General features: G+C 39.3%; 1 protein-coding gene across 2 annotated transcripts in view; it reads left to right on the top strand.

Moving 5' to 3' along the window:
• Window positions 1-15,284, top strand: part of LOC119799160 (receptor-type tyrosine-protein phosphatase U-like) — a 123,127-nt gene that overhangs the window by 41,581 nt on the left and 66,262 nt on the right. For both annotated transcript variants that reach the window (XM_038308955.1, XM_038308954.1), the window contains exon 10: window positions 7,179-7,380. In XM_038308955.1, the coding sequence (XP_038164883.1) occupies window positions 7,179-7,380 (202 nt within the window). The remainder of the gene's footprint in view (window positions 1-7,178; window positions 7,381-15,284) is intronic.

Raw genomic sequence — 15,284 nt, 5'->3', positions numbered from 1 at the left:
AGATGTTACAACTTTGAGTTTTGACAGATACCAGTATTGATCTGATACAATATCAGCATGAATTATACATGCTTTTATCACGCATCTTGTAGAATTCAGTGTTAGAAAATGCTTGATAAAGTGATTTTACCAAACAGGGAATGGTTAGCATAGACAGATATGAGAACAACTGACCAATTTATTATTAATCAGTGGTTTACAGAGTTGGAACTGTCAAGCAAACTTGCTTAATTTATGAGATTGTGTCTTACTACTATGAATAATTATATTACAAAGGTGAAGATGTATATATAAAAAAAAATTAAAACTTAGCATTGTTTATAATTTTTTGGCAAGGGCACCACCACGTTGCAGTGCTCTAAGTGGTGATGTCATGGGCCTTGAACCCGTGGAGAATGCAACACTCACATTTTTCCTATTAGAAGTCTGTAACACCCACATTTTTTTGTATTACTTCCAGTTAGAGTCCAATGACTCAATTATTAAATAGCATGCTTCATGTGAGGCAGGTCCGAGACTTCTGATTTTGAACGCTATCGTCAACCAAGTAATTTCTCCCTTCGGTCTACTGATTTTTGCTACCTCTGTGTTATTACTTAGCAGTAATGTTATTCTTAGAAATCAAACCAATCCTCTTCTGAGAAGACTTTATGCTTACATTTGCTCTTGACATTTTTAAATTAGTTTTTTGGTCACAATAGAGAGAGTCAGGGATCAGTAAGGGATTAAAAAAAAGCTTATTGAATGAAAATTACTTTAAAGTTAAATGTCACGACACATTTTCCTGCTTTGCTTCTCAATGCTATTTCATCATTTTGCTTTCAACATTTAAATGTTTTCTGCCATAATAAAATGAGCATTGTCAAGGAGAAGATGGACTAGAGATCACCAGCAGGTAGAATGATGTAAGATCTTTAAAGGTACGGAGATATTTCAATTTCCTGACAAATTCTATTGCACGAAGAAACCAGGCAGGTATCCGGAAAAGGTTTTTATAGAGATTTCACAGAAAAGGTTAAACTGAATGCAAGAGAGACTTATAAAATGCACTGAAAAAAATGTCCCCAACCAGAGGATACTGTGACATATATCTGTTGTTTGTGAAGTTGCAGTTTTGAATGGGTCACGTTTCTTCATGGTAACAGCAAATTCCTCCTTTAGATGGTGACAGTCAGTGGTCACTGGACAGATACTTTAATTTGATCTACCATACTGTATATTAAAGGCATTGCAGTGTAACTGTCATAATATTTTGCCCCTGGTTCAATAAAGTACATTTTTTCATTGTCCTTAAAAGTCATTTGTTGAATGTCAAAGAAACAACATTTTCAGAACAAGGGTTCTTCATTAGGTTTATGTCATGATTTATTTCAAAGATCTGACCCACAGGCAGAAAACCAAACAGAAAGACCAGGGGAAGGTTTAACAGGTTTATTGTGAACTGGTAGAGATGGGTCCAGTGCTGCTCTGAACACTGGCGAACCGGGACTGAAAAGTGAAGGGGAAGTTTCTGTGGTTAGTTTAGGCTTAGTGGGAAATGTGAGCTTCGATTTGCAAAAGGGAATAAAGGCAACAGGACTCACGTTTCCAGAAAAAGGTGTCTTTCTCTGAATCCAGTTGGTGTGGGTTGTTCCAGTAATTGACTTCCTCGTTGGAGGGTGGACAGGGTTTACCAAGGTTGAGGTGTTTCCTTGAGGAACGGAGGAGCTTACTGCCACTTAGATTTCCTATGGTACTTGAACGGGTTCTTGTGGAGATGAATCCCCTGCTCAGTGTGGAGCTCAAACAATTCTTTGGGGAAAAGTAGATCCAAACCTCCAGTTTGAATCCCCAGCTCAGTTTGAAGCTCAGACGATCCTTCCAGGGGGAGAAGGTCCAAAACATCCAGTTTTCAGGATGACTTCCTGCCGAGAGGCAAAGACAAAAAACAACAAGGTTAAGGCTCAGGTGACAAAAACTCAGTTTGACTCAGCAAAACTCAGCTTGGCTAGAGTACCCAAAACTGGCAAACACTCTGGGGTCGAGGTAGTGGCAGTCAGCAGCTTAATAGTCCTCCGGTAATGAGGCAACCATCTGCAGGTGTGTGAGAGGGCCAACGAGAACCAGGCGCCACGTGGTGGTGGAGGGAAAACAAACAAAAACACAACCCACACAAACTGGATTCCTAACAGTTTAAAATACAAGACAAGAAATTATCAATAATTTTCCTATGGGGTGACACACTGATTGAAAAAAAATCGCTATTTTTCAAACCCCAATGTTGTTGGTATGGTGTTCATACAAGACAATAACTGGCATATTTAGTGACTACCCATCAACTTTTTGGCTTATTAACTCATGTGCTAACCTAGACTTTGAGTCTACGCCCCTGTCTTGTTGAGCTATGGGATGCATTTCTCGGCAGCCACGGGTTTTATGGCATGACCCCATGGCAACACCCCTGCAGTTCGTTCGCTCTGTAGCTACCGATTGAATACTTGGTAATACCAGCTATACCTCACAACTGTAAAACACTTTTGGTATGATGACAGAAAAAAACTGAAAGGAGACTCAACTGTTTGATTAGAAATAAAAAATTATTTAAGTGCAAAGTTAATAGTCTCTTCAAGTTTCCTTCAGTTTCAATGATTCTTTCCAAAACAGCGTGTCGTTGGTTTTAGTCTTTACCATAACAGTTTGAATAAGCTAAACATATCAATTGAATTAGGCAGCTGATGCATGTCGGCTACTTCGCGCACACGTCTGCCTTCTTGTGTGAGGTGTATAGCAACGTCTTTCACCGGAGTATGATGGCAAACCACATAGTGAAAGAAAAAACGGCAGCTGCATCAACTACCTGCACATAAGCTAACACTTGATGTTGTGAGGAGATGGAACAGTGCACTGGACATGCTGGAGCGCTTTTTAGAGCAACAACCAGCCTTCTCTGCTACTCTCCTTTATCAAGATGTACGCAGGAACGAAAAAGATTTGTGCACCCTAACAGAGGAGGATGTAACAATTGCTGAGGATTTGGTCCGGGTGTTAAAACTGATGAAAGAAGCTAGTTGTGCTAACAGTTTTAAGCCCGATAGTTTCACACACTGAAGTAGTTGGATATTGAGCAGATGAGCAGATAATCGGCCACTGAAATCCTACTTAAGTATTATAGAAAAAAAAAAATGTTCTCCATGGTTTGGTAGTGGTCAAGGTCGTGTATGATTGTATCTGACCCAAGTTTAACTTTCTATTTATTTCCCAGTATTTTTTGGCCCTTAAGAGAAAATGCCTCCAATTGCAGCGCTTTAGTAAAAGTTTTTCACTTGCAAAACTTTTATTTGTACAAATTAGCACTTTTGAGACTTGTTTTCCAGTGTGGTCCTGTGACTGACTGGATGTGCTCTCTTCATCCTCTGACATGGAGCTGGCTCGGAGCTCGTCTGCCTGGCTGTGTGTTTCCTGGACGGGGCCGCCTTTTACAGCTGCTTTTTGTATCTCTGCTTCTGTCTCCTTGAACCCCAGTCGGCCTCGGTAGATGGCCGCTCACACTGAGCCTGGTTCTGCTGGAGGTTTCTTCCTGTTAAAAGGGAGTTTTTCCTCTCCCCTGTCGCTACAAGCATGCTTAGTGTGAGGGATTGTATTTGAGTCAATGAGTCGATGCAATCAGCTGGTTTTCCATAGATAGAAAACTTTGTATCAATTTGACTGTATGATCTGGTTGAACTGTAAAGTGCCTTGAGATGACATGTGTTGTGAATTTGGCGCTATATAAATAAACTGAATTGAACTGAATTGAATTGAGACAGTTTCGTTTACATCCAAAGTTTATAAACTGTGGTGTTTACAAGTCTGCACTTTGTTTGCCCTTTGTGTATGATACGAAAGAAAAAAAAATAAAATACATATGTATTGTGCAAAAGTTGAGCCACTTTAATTATTGTAAGAGCAGATCAAATCGAATCAAATTTAATCAATTCAGAACTGTATGAATCAAAATCGAATCGATTCAGGACTTTGGCCAAAATACCCAGCCTTAGATATTATCATTAAATTCGTAGGAACAAAACATGCAGAAATGAACAATTAATTTAATATAACATGTTTAAAAAATCCCCGTCAGCATCCAGCAGATGTGCGGTTTCTGATGGATGGAGATGAGAAATCTGCTTCCTGGTCTGTTGAAGCACCAATAGTTAACATCCAATCTTTTAAATAAACAGTGTTAGTTTTTTGACATATATAAGAATTATGTTATAATTTGTAGTTATCGATCTGTTGTTACTATATTTCAATTTAACAAACCAGATCTTGTCGCCGTTCTTTTTCCATTTTGGTGCGATTGCAATAGTGAATCTTGACCTGGCCGGACCGGTGCGGGGCCTGAACATTTAGAGGATGTTTGGCTCAACCTGCTGTTGTGAAGCAGGATTCTCCACCATGAACAGAATCAGAAATAAATCTGGATCCAGGCTCAAAATGAACACCTTGATATGTGCTTGAGAATGGCTTAGTCTCCATTCAAACCCAGGTTTAAAGCCTTGCAGGGCAGCCTAAAGCCCACTGCTCTCATTAAGACAGAAAAAAGAAATAAATAAAACAAACTGTCAGTTCAGGTGTTTTATAAAATAAGTGAATCAGGAAATTGTCTGTATACCAAACTATTGTTGTTCTCTACTTCAAAAAAACACTTTAGATTTTAAAATAGAAAAAAATTCTTTATTTTTTAATTAAAAAATTCAATCTTTAACATAGATGCATAAACACCTCATTATATTTCAGTGTTAAATTTTGTTTAAAGCAACAGATCATTAAAAATGTCTCCAGACCTTTACTGGTTGATGATTTTCTTTATTGGGACCCGCTGATTATTAATTGGTTCCCCTGCTATAAGGGTTGGGGATGATGAACCTGCAATTACAGGATTTAAAGGCTTTTGTTAGGTTTTTGTATTTAGCTAAAAATAAGCCCAAACACAAATTTGAACACCACACATTTATTCAGTGCTTTCATATTGCTGAGAATGCAAAACTAACAAAATAAAAATATTATAATGTAGACTGGTTCCTTTAAGTGGCTCTTTTGTAATGGCTCAGAAACATCAGCAACATTAATAACAAATAAAAACAGGAAAAAAACGCACCTGCTTTTGTCAAACTCATTGCTTTACAATACTAATTTTTAAGGCTACTTACACTCCTTTGCTTTTTTTGTTGAAAAAGCTTTTTATGTCTGACGACTTTATCGGTGGCATCTTTTTTTTTAAACCAACCCGTCTACTATTTTTTTCTTTTTAAATAAAACCTGAAGTAGCTGCTGGTTAATATTAATGAGTGCTATTGTGTGTCGTCTCTCCTCCAATCTCGTACAGTAGCAACTGATGACGCGGTGAATAGCGACTGCCAATCATTTTCTATCATAAAGTGACAGACATGGAGCCATGGACAGAGGATCCAATGATGTTATATCAGTAGGCGGGACTCAGGAGCAGCGGGATAGCGAGACAGAAACGCTGACTGAAAACTCAGAACATACGCTCGTCCTGAGGTTACTGTTGTTGGCTAAAGTAAATGAGCCGAACACAAATGTACAAATTATTGGTGGGGACTGTCCACCCATTTCAAAGTTGATGGGGACATGTCCACACCACTCCTTCAGAAAGTTGTGCCAATGGTTTGTGGCCCCCGCCTTAATATGAAAGTTAGTTTTCAAGAGTTTGATATCATTGGCACTTTTCAGTGTTGTGTGCGGAGCTGAACCAACTGACAGTGGAGTATATTGCTCTTGGGGGCGGGACATCTATTTGTCAATATTAGCATGTGGCAGATGCTCATTTTCTGCGGCCGCTCCTGCTTCACCGTCCAGTCTAGACCCGTATGTTGCTGCTCCGTGTAACATAATTAATGCTAGGCGCCTAACTACAGCCAAATATGGTGATAGGAAATCAGAAAGGTTTGTCTGAGGAGCCCGTCTGTGTGTGTGTGTAAATAAGACACAGACAGGTAGTAAGTTTAAGTTATTGTATTCAAATGTATATTTTTGCATATATTTAGGAAGGTACTCATATTTATATTTTCCTGTAAGTATAAACACTAAACACAACAGGATGAAGACAAAAAATAAACCCTGATAACACCCAAGATAGTTTGTTCTCTTCTTTAAGTCTGCTCTTTATCTTTGCAGAGTGATTAACGTTTCATCAATCAATAATCTGATTGTTTTGAGTCCATGATCAATCCAGGTTAATAGGTTCAAAAATTTGAAGTAGTTTGGTTCACTTAAGTCCTGCCGTGAAGCTGTGGTGATCCGGTAGCTCGCCATCATGGATTAAAATGGGGTGAAAAAAAAACCCTGACCCAAATAATGTCATAAATAAAAACAAAAATTTGCATTTAAACACGGTTAAACTGCTATCCAAAACAACTAAACATTCATAATAAAAATAGCTATATTCCATATGTCACTGGAGCACTGAGATTAATATACTATAAATGTAACAAAGAATAAGGTGGAACAAAAGGTGTGTCTATGATCCCTGCTATTGGATTGGCCATGAAGGTCACTTCTTTATTACACCTACACCACTAAGTAGAACTGAAGAAGCGTCTTAGATGAGAGGAGAAACGTCTTGTACTGTAGAAAATTCTGATTCGGTTGCCTAAACTGAACCTTTCAAGCTTGACCATGACCTGGATGACTGAGAATCTTCACAGATACATCTCTTAATTATCAAGGACTCAAAACTTAAATGGTACAATGTAAGGGTGCAGATTCAGTTTAGTGTTAAAGGTTCTTGATGAGGGTTGTGTGGTGGTGCAGTTTTTAGCACTGTTAGCTTGCAGCAGGAAGGTTCTGGTTTGTATTCCCGGCCTGAGGTTGTCCTGCATAGAGTTTCCATGTTCTCCCCATGTGTGCATGGGTTGTCTCTGGGTACTCCGAAGGTTAATTGGCTTCTCTTAATTGTCCTTAGGTGTGAATGTGTGTGTATGGTTGTATGTCTCATTGTGTCTCTGTGTTGCCCTGTGACAGACTGGTGACCTGAAGGGCGTACCCCTCCTCTCATCCATAGACTGCCAAAAATGGGCTTAATTTTGAAATGTGCCTGCACCTTTTGTTGAAAAGGTTGGATGTAGGTCTTATTAAGTCCAAGCTTTCTTTTGCAAACTTGTTTATTTCTTTTTTATCTTTGTTACTGTTTGCAGATCAGTTACCAATGTGTTGAATCTTCGGACCCTGGCATAAATACACCTGGTCCTCGACGCACCCTATCCAAACTGAGAAACGAAACCTACCAGATATTCTCTGATCTGCACCCAGGAGCTACGTACCTGGTTTCTGTTCGTGCCCGGACTGCCAAAGGATTTGGCCAAACTACCATTACAGAAATTACCACCAACATATCTGGTAAGGCTTTAACTGATTACTATCGTCAATGTAAGATTTATTGATAATGCCAAATAGATGATTTTTCATTATCAGTATAACAGGAAACCTATTCTTTATTTCATATTACAGTTTGTACAAACATAGAAATATTCTCAACAGCAAATAACAAATGTGTATATATAAACAGTGATTTAAGAAAAAATCAAAAGGGTATCTATCAAACTGATGCGTTAAATGTGGTCTTGGTGCATCCAGCTGCTGCACAGATGGAACAATTTGTGCAAAACAGAGCAACCAGAACAAAGCCCCCTGCTTACAATCAAATAAACCACCAGATTATTTCATAGACCAACTTTCAAGTGTTCCCAACTCTTATTGTGTGTTTAGGGCAAAGGTGTGAATTAAATTTTGTTTAGGGATATGGGGATGTATGCACTGGTAAGGGTTAGGCTTAGGGTTATTTTCAGGGTTAGGGAGTAAGGATTCAAAATGGCTGAAAATAAACACGGTCCACACTACATATAACAAGATGAGTTGTCATTACTTAAAAAAAGCATGTAAACCGGTTGTATAGAGGTATAGAGGACTATGTGTTTTAAGTTGTACCAACTAGTGCATCCTTTGTAGAGTGGACTTACATATATGTTTAAGCCACTAAAACAATCATGTAATGTGAACTTGATAACTTACTTTAGATGAACTTTTGACTTAGTAAAGACTACTCACAATTAAACATTTAATTAAATAGATTATTGCAAGTGAAATTTCTCAGTTTATTCCATATAGCTTGCTTATAACATTTAAGCTCACTCAATATGTCTTAAGTTACACTTGCTAGAACTGCAATCTGATTTACTTGCTTAAATCAGGCGAAATGATTGTTTTAAGTGAAAAAAATCCAAACAAGTCCTACCTGCGTAACATAAATAAAAGAGGTTCCAATTTTCTAAAATATCCCGGATTACAATGAAACATAACAATGAAGGCAATAACACAGTCCAAAGTTTGTTTATTTTTCTTGGTTTTATACAGACTCTAAAGATGGTCTAATGCCGTCACAGTTCTAAAACTCAATCAGATCAACTGTAAGAAATAACAAGCAGACCAGCCTTAAAGTGCACTTTAGTATCTCTGAGTAACATTACATAAATCCAAAAAACAAAAATATATTTGGGGGGAAAAATGAAAAATAGTACAGAGTTGTGTACAATATATTTCTTTGAACGATTCTGATTTACAATAACAAAAATAATCAAGGTAATCAACAGTTCAAAGTTTTTTCCTCCTCTTTGTGTTAACCATTTACCAACTACCTTTCTTTAGTATTAACTTAAAAGGTATTTTGTAATGAAACACACAGCCTTTTTACAGAGCAAACAGGCTGAAAGTGCACTTCTGTATCACCAATACATGAATTACATAAATCAAAAATCGATTTGGGCCAAAAAAAAAAAGGCCAACAAATACAAAGTGATTTTAATCCAAGAGCTAGAAACTTTATAAAGGAAAAGACAGAAACAACTGAACCGGCTCATTAACAAGGGACATTTGCCAAATGTCATACAATTGCCTTTTAACTCAACAAGGGGTTTTTAAGACTTTGCAGTTTTGGTGGGAGCTTGTTGTCTACCAAGCCAAGCATGACTTTTTGAATGAAGCCAAATGTATTTTTCATGGCTTTGGGAAAGTCCAAATGTAAAGATTATGACAGTCCAAACAAGAGGCTAAGTGCCTCAGGTAGGTTCTGGAGATCTTCCAGCACAATGCCTCCCTAAACAATGATGGCAGTAGAAACTGGGTGAAGGTGGAGCTGATCTGGAGGGGGTCGCAGAGATTAAGGGACAACGGTCAACACCACAACAGATACTTGTGCCTCGGACTCATCAGTGTCACAATCCTGTAATGAAAGGAAACATTGTTAACTGTAAGTTTGAAACTGCCCTGATATCCTTTGTCCTGTCAACACTTCCTTCCAGTGTTATGCATTAAAGTAATACTTATTGAAAAACATGATCAATTTTTGTTTTGTGTCTGTACATCCAGTGGCTAGCTTTCAGCTCTTAACATCATGACTGAGGCCCCGTCCACACGAAGTCAAAACAAACACGAAACGCTAATATTTTCCTGAACGTTTGTCGTAAAGACGGAGACGTAAAATAAATGTGATCGTCCACACGAATGCATGAAAACGCTGCAAAATGTATGCCAGGCCTGTAAGTGGCACTGTGGTGCCAAAGCAAAAATAGGCGAAGAAATGTTGGGCATGCGCACTAATATTTATCATGGTTGCCCTGCGGGTCCATTTTCGTGGTTCAGTCAAATTCAGGTGCTGAACTATGTCGTCGATATTGCTCTGTTCTTCTTGGAGATATTCCAGAAGAAGAAGATTCTGTTGTAAGCCCGACAGCAGGGTGAGTAGCATGAGCAGCAACCATTCAACACAGTACGGCACCATTGTTGTTGTGATACTGTGTCGCGCCTGCGTGTTTAGAGGCGACGCTATGACGCATGCGTGTAAGAAAAAAAATGCGGTTAGAGCTTAAAGATGGAAACGCGAAAATGGTGTTTCAAAGTCTTCCCACTCTGAAGGCTGAATAAAAAAAAGATCGTTTACAGACCCCCGAAACGCCGGCTTCGTATGGATGAGAGGCTGGTTTGGTGAAAAATTTGTGCGTTTAGGCCAGGGTTTGACTTCGTGTGGACAGGAGCTTAGCTCAGCACTAACAATGGCACCAAATAAAAATCAGTAGCAGGCTTGTGCAAGGTCACTGCAATGATTTGTGCAGATTTAGGTTGCCATGCTAACAACCATAAGTCAGCCATTGGACTAAATCAAATAAAAGAAAAACGCTCCTTCCAAACCCTAAAAACTCAAAAGCCACAAAAATTACTCTGTACTAGATCCTGGACTAACATAATTTAGTTTATAAGATTAACAATGTACCTTTCAACCCACAGAAGATAGGTTGATAACTTATCTGTGGTTGCATACGTCAAACTGTAAACTAACTTGCAACACATGCTATTGTTTACACACAATACCAAAAGTATACATTAATTTTGTTTTAAATCTTAATGTCTATGAGACAGTGATACACATTTCCCATGACTGTGTGCTCATTTTAGATGTGTCTAAGAGAACTTACAAAGCAGGTTAGATAGAAGTCAGTGGGGTCATCACCAAATAAAACCGGGAGAACTCGGAGTACAGCGGTCCGCAATGCCGTCACATCTGGTTTCTACAATTGGATGAACAAATCAGGCTTTAGATAGTGCAGCATTCAAAGGTTACTGAACAAAAGTAGTTGAAAGTGAACAAGTAAGAAACAAGTATCACTACATTGACTGTACAGCAAAAAAGTTACTGACTATTACGGCTGTGGATACAACTGATTAAATGTTCTGCACGAATTATGAGAGATATAAGATCTATGGGAATGTGAGCAATTTATTTCCCACCATTGTTTTTATATAAAAGGGCACCAAAAGACTAATTACTATTTCAAGACCTCTTATCAAGATAAAGACAAAAGAAGCCCTACATATACTTACCACTGCATCCAGTTGTTGCATCAACTCAGACAGGGTTTGTCCCACATTGTCTTTCTTTTCGTTGAATATCTTGATACTGTGGGGTGCATCGATCCAGGGCTTCAAAGAAGTCCACCTGTAGGTTTCTGGTGAACATTCTATTGAACTCCTCAAACACCTAAAACACACAGCAAAAACAGATTCTCTAAACTGTGTTGGGCCAGTGTAGACAAATTACTAATCTACAGAATTCATTTTTGTAATTTCCAAGCAGAAAGACAAAAGAAAATGGGACAGGTATTAGTGCCACTAAAAAGGATGAACTGAATTATGATGAAAAAGTCAGGATTTCTTATATTTCTAACGTTATCAAACATTTGCCAATAAAATCAGAATTCAGAGTTTTTCTGGAACTAACGAAAATGAATTATTTAACCCCCCCGTACTCTTCAAGACTGAACAGATGGGTGAAATGCCACAAAATAAGAAAAGCTATTTTTATTTCTATACCTAATATTTCAGCAGTTAATTGTCTCTCAGTAAACAGCGCTGGCCACCGCTACTTCAAGTTTTTTACTGCAGGCCTGGCCTCCACAATCTCTAGTCTCCGCAATGGGAACTCTGGTCCATCTTTAATGCGATCACAACTCCACTAGGGTTCCTCTTTTTCATTTCTTCAACCAAGAGTTTTCTCTCAGCTTCAAGGCTTTCCTCAGTCTGTCCCTCGGGAATGCCTGGAAGGTAATTAACCTAACACCTTTTATGTCTTTTGAGGCCTTTTGAAGCCATTTGTTGTCCACATTCTTTTCCAGCATTTATTGCAACTTCAATTCTTCAACTTCTGGAACTTATTTTATTTTCTGGAAACAATTTTTGTTCTTGTCGTCTCGTCATTGTCACTGGAAAAAGGTGTGTTGATGAAATATTTTCGTCATCGTCATGGTTGATGAAATTAACACTGCAGTGGAACACAACTCATAAGCACGTTAATGTTCAACATACCTTGCTGTCAAAAGCTGGCAGACAAACATGATTTCTGTGTTGATGACAACAATATGTGTTATTTTCTGAACTCAGGAAGACTGAGCAACTGAAATGATCATACCTGTGTTATATTTAACATCATCCATCAACACAAGCAGAAGATGCAACAAGCACTGTACTTTCCTTAACATTTTGCTGATGAAATTAACTCTGAACAATGTCAGGAAAAGATGCGACCAAGACTGACTTCACTTTATAAATCTCCAAAGGTGGCTTGAAGAATATTGAGGAGTCTAAATAAAAGGCCATCATCTTCTGGTGTCTTACAGCCAAGGTATGAGCCACATTCTTGAAATTGCGTGTGTCATGCACCACTGTTTTAAAAAACTTGTGCTTCCCCTCAAAACGCATCGTCCACACATCTACTAACGGACCCAATACTATTATCATTTGAGGGTAGTGTTCAATGAAATGATGTTTTGGACGCAGTTTGTAGTTTGGAAATGTTTCCTGGAGCAGTTCTCTTTGTTCTGAGATTTTTCAGTCCAGGACATGAATTAACTCATCTGTAAAGTGTGATGACATAACCATCTCCAATATATCTTTAAGAAGCATAAGAATCTCCCATGCTCTGTGTCCCTCAGTGATATGAAGGCCTATCATCAACAGAAGCAACCTCGGGAGAGACCAGTTTTCATGGACATTTCCCTCAATAGTTACCTTTGAGATAAAGGTCTTTTGAATGATCTGTTGCTGGACAAATGTATCCAGAAATGTATACGGAAACAGCCTAGTAGCCTTATTTAAAAACTCTAAAGAAACATATTTATTGATAATGAAATACTTTAGACATAGTGACTGTAGGGTAAATCCAAGAGTTTCAATTAAATCCGTGTTAGGTTGGAGTTTTGTGGCTGACGCGTGTTCCAGGATCCCAAAAAAAACAATAGCCTCCACTGACGTCACGTTTTGCCTTTTTTATTTTAAAACAAAGGCGATAACAAAAAAAAAACGAACGTGTACAAAAATATACCTCTTAAACTTTCACAAAACTAAAATCTGAGGTTCCACAGAGTAATAATATATGCATGGCTCAAGCAAAACACGGTCAGAAAACTGTGAGCCACCAACCTTCCTCCTCCCGTGTCTGTTACCTTACTGCCCACCTGGCGCAGAAAAATGATGTCATCAAAAGGCACACTAAGCAGCGTCCTGTAAATATTTTAAATTAACATTTTTTAACTTGTATGCATTTTTAAATCAAATTATTATTGTCACTCATTAATGTAAATGAAATATCAAATTCTCATAATACAAATAATTTCAAACTATACATAAAACAGGCATATGGCGCCTACATTACCGGCCCCTAATTGTTCTAATAACAGAGTAACAAAGAACAATTACCAAACTTCTTTCACTAAATAAAATATGAATCATATCCCAAACCAAGAAATATGCAAATCACTGTTGCATAAACAGGATGCCATGAATTAAGTATGTTAAAATGTCCATTGTTCTTCGTCCAAACTTTAAAGTCCTTAATCACTCCATCTGCAATGAAGAAAGAAAGACAGAGAGAAAATAGGTAAAGAAATAAAGAGAGAGCAGAGCCAGAGGTTGCTAGCACATGGTTCATCGATGGGGCTTAGTCTTTACCACTAGCCCGGTCGTACTCCACAAGCAGGCAGATCTTCGTAATGGGTCTGTCCAAAACATTGGTCTTTGTCTTTATCTTAACTCTGCGGACAAGACCATTCTTATCTGGAACAGCTTCAATGATCTTGCCCATAATCCAGGAGTTTCTCGGTGCACAGTCGTCCACGAGAAGAACGATGTCTCCTACTGCAAAGTTCCTGGATGCTGTGACCCAGCGCTGGCGCTCTTGTAATTGAGGCAGGTACTCCTTGGTCCATCTCTTCCAAAATAAGTTGGACAGGTATTGTACCTGTTTCCACCTGCGCCTTGAGTAGAGGTCGTTTCGGTCAAACAATCCTGGAGGCAACGAGGGTGTCGTCTTGAGCAGCAGTAAATGATTAGGCGTCAGAGCCTCTAAATCATTCAGATCGTTGGATGCCCTAGTGATCGGACGGCTGTTGATTATCGACTCTGCCTCGCACAGGACCGTATGAAGGCCTTCCTCATCAAGGATCTGTTCTCTCACAGTTGAATTCAGCACCTTTCGTACTGATCGTATCAACCTCTCCCATGCTCCACCGTGATGCGATGCGGTGGGGGGGTTAAACGTCCACTTGATACCATGCTGGAGGAACAGATGCACAAATGGTGATGAGTTCCAATCAGCAATGGCATCCTTCAGCTCACGATTGGCAGCAACGAAATTCGTCCCATTATCCGAGCGGATCTCTTTCACTTGTCCTCTTCGTGATATGAAGCGCCGAATCGCGATAATGCACGAATCAGTGTCCAATGATGAGGCTACCTCTATGTGCACTGCGCGAATGGCCAAACAAGTGAATATGACTCTGTACTTCTTCAAAATGGTTCTTCCACGCTTGACCTCCAGTGGTCCGAAATAATCCACGCCAACTCGAGTGAAAGGCGGATCATCTGGGATTACACGATCTTGTGGAAGATCAGTCATAAGTTGGGTTCCAACTTTCCCGTGCAGTCGGCGACACGTCATGCACTTTCCAATAACTTTCCTAATGGCCATGTTGGCACTTGGAACCCAAAATCTTTGGCGCAGTTCAGAGAGCATGTGATTGCGCCCACCGTGCCCTGTCTTTAAGTGAATCTGTTGAAGGATCAAGTCTGTTACGTGAAAGTCTCTGGACAGAATGACTGGCTGCTTGCTACTTTCTGGCATAGCTGCCCGACTCAGCCTTCCGCCGACTCGCAACAGGTCATCTTGAAGTACTGGGTTTAGCTTGTACAAGTGACTTCTGCGCTTCACACTCTGTGCCTTGTGCAAAGCCGCAATCTCCTCTGAGTATTTCTCTTTCTGACAGAATTTGATTATGTCGAGTTCTGCTTGCTCCAGGTCTTCTACTGAAAGCTGAGTAGGTCTAATGCTTGCCTTGAAGCTGTCAATCTGGGTTTGGATCAGCTGTTCACTATGAACTGCACTGTCTCCGGTCTTGGCTGCACACAGCTCTTTGCGCTTTTGACAGAGGCTTCTCAGTATGGCCTTCAACTTCAGGAACCACGCCATTATTCTTTTCAGTTTGATCCAGGATGAGAAGTGGTTGATTAGTCCTTTGAATGGAGTGACATTCTCTTCCACTTCCACTCGATTCACTGTGACCCTTTTGATCTCTGGATCGTCTGATGTAAGTTTGTGTAGCTCAACAGAGTGTTGGGCCAACTATCTTCAGGACCGTGTAGAAACTCAGGCCCAGACACCCATGTGGTGTTCTTTAGGAATTGATCCACTCTTTGTCCTC

Source organism: Cyprinodon tularosa, unplaced genomic scaffold, assembly GCF_016077235.1.
Source record: "Cyprinodon tularosa strain WSP-4 unplaced genomic scaffold, ASM1607723v1 ctg650, whole genome shotgun sequence".
Taxonomy (NCBI): domain Eukaryota; kingdom Metazoa; phylum Chordata; class Actinopteri; order Cyprinodontiformes; family Cyprinodontidae; genus Cyprinodon; species Cyprinodon tularosa.
Note: the sequence above shows the minus strand (reverse complement) of the source record. Positions and strands in the feature narration are given on the sequence as shown.